At 31.3% G+C, this 10,807-nt stretch overlaps 1 protein-coding gene across 1 annotated transcript; it reads right to left on the reverse strand.

Annotated features, from left to right (window-relative positions):
• Nucleotides 1–8,396: 8,396 nt before the first annotated feature.
• Nucleotides 8,397–8,879, reverse strand: LOC149512234 (LEAF RUST 10 DISEASE-RESISTANCE LOCUS RECEPTOR-LIKE PROTEIN KINASE-like 2.4). Its single transcript, XM_089752225.1, has one exon. It carries the CDS (start codon nt 8,877–8,879, stop codon nt 8,397–8,399), a length of 483 nt encoding a protein of 160 aa, XP_089608351.1.
• Nucleotides 8,880–10,807: the final 1,928 nt, after the last annotated feature.

The following is a 10,807-nucleotide window of genomic DNA, read 5'->3' on the forward strand; positions in this document are numbered from 1 at the left end:
CCGCAAGTTAAAATTATAGAATTGATCGGGATAATATCGCGAATCAAATTTATGCCCGGAGGTCTTACAGAATTGACTGGGATAACACCGCAAGTCAAAATTATAAAATTGATCGGGATAACATCGCGAATCAAATTTATGCCCGAAGGTCTTAAAAATCATGACCGGAGGTCTTACAGAATTAACTGGGATAACACCGCAAGTCAAAATTATAGAATTGATCAGGATAACACCGCGAATCAAATTTATGCTCAAAGGTCTTAGAAATCATGTCCGGAGGTCTTACAGAATTGTGCCCGGAGGTCTTACAGAATTGACTGGGATAACACCGCAAGTCAAAATTATAGAATTGATCGGGATAACACCTCGAATCAAATTTATGCTTGGAGGTCTTAGAAATCATACCCGGAGGTCTTACAAAATTGCCCGAAGTCTTAAAAATCATGTCCGAAGGTCTTATAGAATTTTAAAATCTTTAAATGCTCCTCATAATCAGAGGAAATGAAACTTTAAATATTTGAAAATCTTTTAATCTTGAAAGTCATGCGCAGAGGCTTTTGGAGATTATGCCCGAAGATCTTACAAATCTCAAAATCTTTGAATGCTCCTCATAATCAAAAGCAATGAAACTTTAAAAATTTAAAAATCTTTTAAAACTTGGCTTTCGCCTAATCAGATATTTTTTGAGACTCTAAAGGTCTTTTCTGAGGAAGGTTCCCTTTAACAGAGGCTTTAAAATCTTAATTGAAATTGGTTCCTCTTAAACAGAGGCTTTAAAATTTAAAAAACATGCCCTTTTTTGTTGTTTTTTTTAATATTTACAAAGTTGATAAATGCAAACATGATACAAATGTCTATTCTCATCAAATGATACTGATGCAAATGTTAATGCCAATGTAAGAATGCAAATGCTTGATACATTTGACTTTTTCACGATGCAAATGACAATGTCCTTTTCATGTAGATGTCCTTACAAATACCTTTTCTTAAGATGCAGATGCCATGATGCAAATGCAAATTCTTCTTGTTGTGTGAATGCAAATGTCTTATACAAATGCCAATGCAAATGATGCAAATACGAATGTCTTGCTTGTGATGCAGATGCAAGCGACGTAAATGCAAAGACTTTTTTTACCCTTTTTTTTTAAATTTTGTTTAAATTTTCATTGTTTCATTTTCACCCAAAAAAATGATCTCATTATTATGTACAAAATGTTTCAATAATCTTGAAAATTTTCAAAATTAATCAAAAATTACCCCACATAAAGTATTTTCATAATTAATGAAAAAATTAGAATTCAAGACTTCTGAATCTTTTGAAAGTTGGTGATCACTATTTGGAAAGCTTATGGATGGGAGGGTAATTAACAGTTCAACTCCTTTTACTAGTGGGCATATCTCATGAAAAAACTCGACAAAGGGTTGCAAAGATTTCATCTTGGACTTACAAAAAGAGATAATTTTAAAACACCTTTTTTTATTAAAAACGTGATACTCCAATGTGAGTCAAAACTAGCCATTACTTTTCAAACAAGATTTGAAAAGAAGATAAGGCTGGCCATTTTTTTTTTTTTAAGGAAGGTCTTTAATGGGTACTGGTCCCTCAAGAGGCTTTGTATCGAGACCTTTTATTTCGGATAGAACCTTGGAACTATGAAATTCATTATGAGGCCTTAAAAAATGACTTTAGCTCTAAACTGCCCTTTTAGGGTTTTCACCTTAGAGCTATATATATTTTTTTATCAATGAAGAATTCAACAAGTATATACAAATTCAAGGATATTGCTCTTCAATCCAAGTATCCACATTTGATCAAAATGGGCTTTTCAAGGTGTGTAATGTAGGCTGAGGTTAAGGGTTCTGAAAGAAAGGATACATAGGCTCAAAATATGTTATTCAGGGTGATTAGGCCAAGGATCCTGATGAGCATTCTTTGACCTTCTTCTTTTGCCCCCTTTTTTTTTTCTTTGAAATACTTGGCTTTAATTTGATCAACTTTACTCACCTCTTTTTTTGCCTCGAATTCTCATTTTCAAGGTATATATTTTTTTTTCTTTTTTTTTTTTATTTTTTTTGAATTCTAATTGAAGCTTCAGATTCTTATCTCTAAGGTTTCTTTGTTTTGCCTTAGAAATATTTAACTTTATCTTTGGCTGTTCACTTTCTTGAATCTTGAAATTTCAATCGAAACCTTGTTCACTTTTTACCCCAGACTTTCACCTCCGAAGGGCATGTTAGATGCTTTCAATATCGGATACTTTTCTTGAAGTTAATCTTGAATGTATCCTAATTTTACCCCCTAATGTAGAAAATGATCCTAGGCTAGGGTTTATTTTGGAACAAAAAATTTAATAAGCTCAAATCGGTAGCAAATGGATAGTTTTTATGTACGAGAAGGATAGAGAAAGATGGCCATTCATCATTTCAAATATGATCACTTGGGTAGAAGAGCAAATCATTGAATATGTCCCTTTTGTTTTTTTTTGTTTTTTTTTTTTTATGCCTCATCCCTTTTTTACTCAGGGTTCTAATGACGATTAAGTCGTATAGGATTGATCGCATAGCTCCAAAAGGCTCTTTGGGCTCTAAATTTTTTCTTTTGGCATTTTTTTGATGAAAGGAAGAGAAAAGGTATAAAGGTATGAAATAAATTGTCTTAGGCAGAAAGAGATTTTTTTTTCATTGTGCCTTAAGACATGGAACAAAGGTTATTTAAGAAAAAAGCTCAAGTGTTTTTGTATCTATGGTCATAGCAAAATTTTGACACACATTAGACTATCAATTAGAAAATTTGAAAGAATATCTGATTTTTGAGATTCAAAACAAACTTTCAAAATTAATCTCTTTTGTTCTTTGCCCAGGAAAAGATTATCAGCCCTTTAAGGTCTGAACTCAAACTCACATTCCCTGAAAGGTTATGGTTGATGTGTCCAATCATTTAGGTGATGAAAGTATTTGAAAAGGTGTGGAGGTATTTAATGAGCTTTTTCCTAACAGTAATCACCATTTCCTTTAAGAATTCTTCCATCTTTATTTCAAAATAAAACTTTTTTTCTTTTTTGTTTTTTTTTTTTGAAAGTTACTTATGTGGGACTTTTATCCAAACAAATGCATAAAGAGAAAATTTCATGAAAAAGATCCAAAGTATTCAATTCTTCCATAAGTTAAATAACTCCTAGAGACACAATGCACATGTCTACATACATAGTAAAAAAATCCTATATTGATTTTCAAAACTTGACACCTCCCTCTTCATATCAACTTCTCACAATTGAACGGAGTCAACAACTTCTATTGTTTTATTACCTCTGGAGTCAGAAAATCATTCTTGATAAGATCTTCAACCTTTTCTTTCAACTGTTTACATTTTTTAGTTGAGTGGCCAATTGCCCCCATATGATAATCACACTTATCATTCGGATTGTAACTCCTTGCTGATGGATTTGGTGTTGTTTTCAAAGGCACAGGAGTGAGATATCGACCTTCTAAAGGCAAAAGGTGAGAAATAGGGAAGGGTAATTTCTCTTGATCATTCCTTGGTCTTTTTCGATTCGTTGTTGATCGGGTGGTGGATTCAAATGTGGGAACAAGATCATGAATGGCCAATATAATGTTGATGAGTTGTTGGAGGTGCTAGTGACACGTGAGGATCTTGAACATATGTAAACCTAGATGGTTACAATGGTGTCTCGATAGCTGTTTCCTCCCTTATCCTGTGCGTCTCAACAACTTCTTTTTCTTTTGTCAATTCCATTATCATCTGTTTTAATTCTGTCAGTTGTCTATTCACGTTTTGTTGCATTCTCTAACTATTTCACCGATCTCTCCTTAGGCCTTTTCTACTTTGTCCGTTCGACTGGCACCTTCATTTTTCATGATTATGATACTAGCTCAAGTGCTATAAGTGTGCAGACTCAACTGACCTCGTTTCCTAGGATAGCTATCTTTGAACCTTTTATTAATCACAAGAATTTTATTATAAAAAATCTTTTGGCTTTGAAGGTTTAACAAAAGCATGTTCACTAGCATGAAAAATAATGAATTCAAACAGATGATACATGATGTGCAAGCCATAAATCCTCTTGATTTAACTCCAAAGCACTAATCCTTGTTCCAATTGATCTCTCATTTTCGTCACTCTAATTCTCACTAAGACAGACATTTTATTTTGGGACTTAAACTAAAAAGTCTAGAGTCTTACCCTTATTAAATGAATATCACAAAAAAAATGACACACAAAGTATGTTTATGAACACATGAATATGAGAATGTCACAGAATGCATATATATACTTATGACAATGAATTTTTATATGTACAAAGACCCAAATAAAAATTTTCTTCAACCATGAATGTGTATGCAAAAAAAAAAAATATTATGTTACAGGGATAGCGGGATATGAAATGTAACGTTTGTTCCATACGACCCTACATTCATGAATTTATATGCATGAAATGCAATGACATATTTACATGAATGATGAGATGTATTCCTATGACTAATACAACATGTATGGAATGCATAAACCTATCAAGTGCATGTTACATGGAATGCAATGCTTGTATTATGCCAACCTAGTGAAACTGATACTACCTTTTATGATGTATATGAGATGTGATACATGTATTATTTTTTATGATGTATGAAATGCAAATGATGAGACAAAAAAAAATTTTTTTTTTTAGAAGGAAAAACAAAATAACTAGAACATGAAAATTGATTTTTTTTATTGGGCCAATAAACAAAGAATTTAAGAAAAATTTTTAATTTTTCTGAAAACCTTTTTTTTTTTTTTTTTTTCAATGATTGACCTAAAATAAATATCACATATTCAAATATAATGTACACAATTAAAGAATATATAAAAAATAAAATGATTCGAGAATTCAAAACAAACAAGTAAGAGAAATAATATAACAACCATATAACCAAATAATATAACATATAATGTCCTAATTTTTGGTAATTTTCTAAAAAGGTGACATGGCACTATCCTAGGCAGGCTTCCTATGGCTCACGATATGCTGGGTTAGGATTTATATGTCTAAAGGTTCCCAGACTATTCCTCACATCATCGCCTATTATAGACTAGTAAGGTTCCTCGATCCTCGCCCATTATAGGCTACTAACGGAACGGGTTCAATCTGAGTGAAAGTGTTTCACTAGCAAATGCGGAGGTTATCACCTCACGAGAGTGTAGCTACTTCACTTCCTCCAAAAAGGGATAGAGCCCCGGTCTAAAGCTCATGAATATGCAAAGTGTGTGCAAAATAATGTATTAATTATAACATGAATAAATCATAACCACAAAATTAATAACTAACATACAATTATTTTATTCATTAACATATCTATATATATTTTAAAAAAATCAAAATAAAGGGGATTAAATGAAATGTCAAATAAAACCAATTAAATCTAACAATTCTTAATAGCGCAAATTAAAATTTTGGCCTGACTCTCAAGCAAAATCCCCAGTGGAGTCGCCAAGCTGTCGTAACGGTTTTGAGACCGCCAGACGTAAAAATGAGGTTTTAAAATCGAAAAAAATAAATAAAAAGAGGAGTCGCCACCAATCTTTGTTATGGTGTGATTGGCCACCCAAAAGTTTATCTTTTTAATAAAACTATAAAAACGAGTTTAAAGTTTATCAAAAAGATAAATTTTGGTCTGCGAAAAATCAAGTTAGGTCCGGGAGTCGATTACGCGTGAGGAAGGATTAGCACCCCCACAACGCCCATAAATTGGTACCATTTAATTATGCGCTATTTTCGACGTTGGATAAAAATGGTTTTAATTTGAAATTTAACATTAATTCCCTTCATTTAAAAATATTTTTGCTAAAATTTTTATTTAGGGATATTGAGAAAATCTTTAAGTTAAAGAATTATCTTAAAATTCTCTAACGTCTAGGCAGAATTTAAAATAACCCTTTTCGCTTAAGATTTAACACAATAATCCTTAAAATGAAATAACACTCTTTACAGAAAATTATTGGTGACTCTCCAACATCTAGGCAGAGTACTAAGAATTATTTCTTTTAGAATGTTATTTTTATTCTATTTTGTAATATCATATTTTATTATTTATTTATTTTTTAAAAGTAGTACAAATAAAAATTAAAGACATAATAGTACAAATAAATACTAATAACAACATGCTAATATGTGTATGTCAATGAATGTTATGTAAAATGAAATGTAATTTAAAAGTTGGATTCTTAAGTATAATGAGACCACCCTAACTCTCCAACATCTAGGCAGAGCTTAGGTGCGACTGTTTATATTTAAGATCCCAATTTACTATTATACTTTTTATTTATTAATCTTATTATTAATGTAAATTAAGAAATCGTGTGAAAAGACTTAACGAAGTAAAATTTCCTAAATACCCCATCATCTAGGCGGTATTCAGGAACAAATTGCTTCAAATAGAAATTTCACACGTGTCCTTAGGATTTTTAGGACTTTGGATTTCATGGATTTTGGATTTTGGGGAGTTTGGATTTAAGGGATTTTGAAAATTAAAAATTAGTATTTAAGGTTTAAGTAGAACGCGAACATCTCTAAAAATCTCCATCATCTAGGCAGACTTTCGGAGCATGTTCAATTTTTTATAATTTTTAAAAATTAATTAAAAATGTCTTATGTTTATTTTTTTATGAAAATTTATTAACAATAATTCCCCAACATCTAGGCGGAATTATTTCTTTAGAAAAAATATTTTTATTCCCTTCAACATCTAGGCAGGAAAAATAATAAAAATTATTTTTTTGAGCATTTTAATATATTTTAATTATTATTCGTTTTCAATTTTATTATTATTAAAATAATTAAATATTTATTCTAACAAATTTATAAATTTATCATGCATAAATATAAAAAATATATTTAGAATAACAAAAATAATAATATATAAAAAAATTAGAAAAAAAAATTTTTTTTACCTGAACCGGACCGATCAACACTGGTCTTGATCGGTCTGACCGGTTCTGCGGTTTAGTCAGCGGTTCGGGCGGTCCAGTGGTTCGTACCGGTTCAGACCGGTTCACTGGCGGTTCTTCTGGACCGGTTCACTGGCGGTTCTTCTGGACCGATTCAAGTTTGGTTGAAGCGGGTTGGCGGGTCGGTTCGCTTGGATCTCGGGTTGGATCTGGTTCACACGTGGATCCTTCTTTGGTTAAAACGGCATCGTTTTGGGTCTTTCCCTAAACAACGTCGTTTTGAGTTTTTGCTTTACTATATATATCTGAAGATTTTTTTTTTGGCTCATTTGGTTTCTGTTTCAAAAAAAAAAAAAGAGAGGGAGAGAGAGAGAGAGTGCTCTGGGGAGAGGTCTGGCCGACCGTCGTCCGATCGTCGGACCACCGTGCCGGCCGCCGCCTGGGTCACCGCCGACGGTTGTCGTCGATAATCGAAAAATGCCAAAATGCTTCCAGAAACTCATTTCAACTAGATCTTTCCAGATCTGGCATCCGTTTTATCAGAAACAGCCCCGATCGGCGTAGATCGGGGCTTGAAGCTTTCGGATTCTTTTCCTTCTCTTTTTTTTTTTGGCGAAACTGATGATTTCTTTGCTTTTGCAGGGAGCTTGGCGCTGAGGTTCCTCGCCTACGACGAGGACTGTGTTATTTTTTTGGTTTTTGTTTCTGTTTTTGCGTTTCTTTTTTTTTTTTTTTGCGTTTCTATTTTGGGTATTTTGGTGTAGTGTTTTGGGAGTGTTTTTGATGGGTAGGAGTTTTTAGGGAGAAGTTTCAGAAAAGGGGGTTTCGAGAGAAGAGATTCGAGAGAGCTCTTTCTTTTTCTGTTTTGGCTTCGTTAAATAGAGCTCCAGCCATACGTATTTTGAAGGGAAAGGCATGAGGCTCGGTCACGGGATGTAAACACGAGCCCCATGCCTTTTTTATTCATTTCTGTCTTATCTGGTGGAGGCTAGGGTCTGGTGGCAGTAGCGCTGGGGACGGCACCACTGCCATCCTTAATTTTTTTTTTTATCTTCTGTTTTTTTTTTTGTTTGGTATTTTTTTATTTTTTTTTTGTTTTGTATTTTGTATTACTTTTGTATTTCGTATATTATTATTGTTTTTATTTTATTTTATTCTGGGACAAAAATTGATGTCTACAAATATATATTTTTATTTTTTTGAGAAAGGCATAATTTATTTTTATTTGATATAATTTTACAAGTGTATAAATATTATTGTAAACGAAAAATACAAAGGAAAGACACAATTTTTTTCTTGCTGTTTTCAAAAAATTTATTTTTTAATGACAAGTTAATATATATAAAATTTATATATGCTATAAGTTTTAAAAATTTAAATATAATTTGAAAAAAAACTAATTTATATATATATACTTATTAAATAAGAAATTTTATTTTGTGCATCGCATGAGTTATAATTTAGTTATTTTTACGTTGCAAGTGAAGCCTTCACCGCCATATGGAATTTCCGTGGAAGATGGGTATCCATAGACAATTGTAAGATTCTCGTAATCAATAGGTCCAGTAAAGAGCATATAATTCAGTGTGGTGTTCTTGATTTGTGGGTTACAAAAGCCATTCACGAAATCCTGTCTGCGAATCCTTATAGTTCTGATAGCCAGCTGGATATCCAGAAGGTGATAGTTCACACCAACAATATCAATCAAAGTAATACCATTTTCACAATAGAGTTGCAGATCAGGGTGCTCACAACCATAAGGTCGATCTCCTCCCCAGAAAGGATAACCAGTAGTGATGTTCCCACATTGGAACATGGCATTCAGGCAGCTTGAATACATGCCTGTCTCTGTCCATATAGGAACGCCGAGGATGACCTGAAATACTAGTAGTGCACAGAGAGAAATATGTGATGATCGGCAAAAACCAGAGTTCATTTTCTTTTCAGTGAAGAAATGGGGTGATTTAGTCAGTCTTTGAATGCAATTGCAAGCGATGGGATATAGACATTATTGCCGTGTAAAAGGATGTATCAAAGTAATTCAATCAAAGACTTGACTGTTATAATAATTTACTTAAAAAATACTTCAGCTGTTCACCATACAACTTTTCTTTCGTCAAGGGCCAGCGGTTGTCTGCCATCAGAATCTTTTAATTTGAAGATAAATAAAAGTGGAAATGATGTTAAAATTCATTTAGACAAAATTTAATGAATTATTATTTCGTAAGCTATTAGTTAAAAAACTGTCATGTCTTTTTTTTCTTCTAATGTATTAAATTATTGATTTTTTAAAAATATACTTTAAGGATAACCTTCTCAATGGACTTGATATAAACTGGTGATGAATGAAACCATTTTCCAAATTTAAATCAAATTTGAGAAATTATCTCGCTTAAAAAATAAATAATTGAAAATTTTAAATTGAAAATTTTAATTCAATAGATTATAAAACATGTTGACTAGATCAATAAAATAAGGACAATTAATTAAAAATAATTTCTATATCCAAAATCTGATCAACTATAATTCAACCATAAAAGATTTTCCATAACTTTAATAAATATGCTTATTTAAATATAGCATTAAATATTATTTCAAAGTTTTAAAAATGTACAAATATAGTTAATCTATTTAAGAAGAAATTTTAATTATAATTTTATATTTTAACTTTTTTTGAAGGAAATCCTAAATCCTCAAATGATCCTTGCCATTCATTACTCTTGTTTAATTTTTTTTTTTAATATAATTGTACTCTGAAAATAAAAGGAGTTATATATGCAAAAATTTAAGCCATAGATACACTGGATTTTATATCTTGAACGTGACTTCGTAAATAAATTGAGTTAAATTTTGAATTTTAATTTTATTTAAATTTATATAAATGTAAATGATGAAAAATGTAAAAAAATAAAAATAAAAATTTAGGTGCTTTGCTTTTAGGTACTTGTCGAATAAAGACATACAGAAAGAAAGAAAAAAAGACATAAAGAAGAATTGATCTGTTGTCGAGCTATGTAATCACGAGTTTTTTTTAATCATGTTAGCATTTTTAACTTGATTTGCCTTTTAAGCACCGGTAAATCGGTTGTGCAGCTCTCAATTGGCACATTTTTAACTTGATTTGCATTTCAATTGGCGGAAGTCAGTTTGCAATACCCTTTTTCTTGCTCGAAATCTCTATCGTGGTTCCCTTTCTATTAATTGGAAATATGTTGGAATCAAATATAGACTCAGTCAATTAAGAAAACTTATTAACACCTTTAGTTTTGGTCATTAACTATTATGTTGTGCTATGCACAGAAAGTATTATATTTACGTCCAAACATTTAATTTAATAGTAAGTATTTTTATTTTTTACTCAAAGTTAAGTTTCGAATATACTCACTCTTAAATGAAAAAAAAAAAAAAAACATTAGATCTTATTGAGAAGGATCAAATGATTGAAAAGGATGAGTCGGATTAAACTTAATTTCATTTAAAAAAATTTATCTCATACACTGTCCGTAAATTTTTCAAATTTGATGTATCAACAGGATTAAAAAGTTGCAACATATCCTTTTATGACATGTTAAAAAAAATTAAAAATCAATATAATAAAAAAAACATATGACAGTTTTTTAACACAATAATTCAAAATACCAATAATGTATAGAAAACCAATTCTTTGGTTTAATTCGTACAAATCAGGGTAGCTCCTTTTGTTGCATTGGCTTTAAGACAATTAAAGCGTATGGTCAGCAAGAGATTCGGTTTGTTGCTTTTTTTACCAAAGTAATTTTGAAGAGATGTTAGTTTCTGTTGGTTGTATATTTGGGAGAGGAGGGAATGGTAATTGAATTGTATAACAGCTGTGATTCCAAGATT

The sequence above is a fragment of the Durio zibethinus genome, chromosome 23 (assembly GCF_047325235.1).
Source record: "Durio zibethinus cultivar Kanyao isolate XHJ-2024 chromosome 23, ASM4732523v1, whole genome shotgun sequence".
In the NCBI taxonomy this organism is placed as follows: domain Eukaryota; kingdom Viridiplantae; phylum Streptophyta; class Magnoliopsida; order Malvales; family Malvaceae; genus Durio; species Durio zibethinus.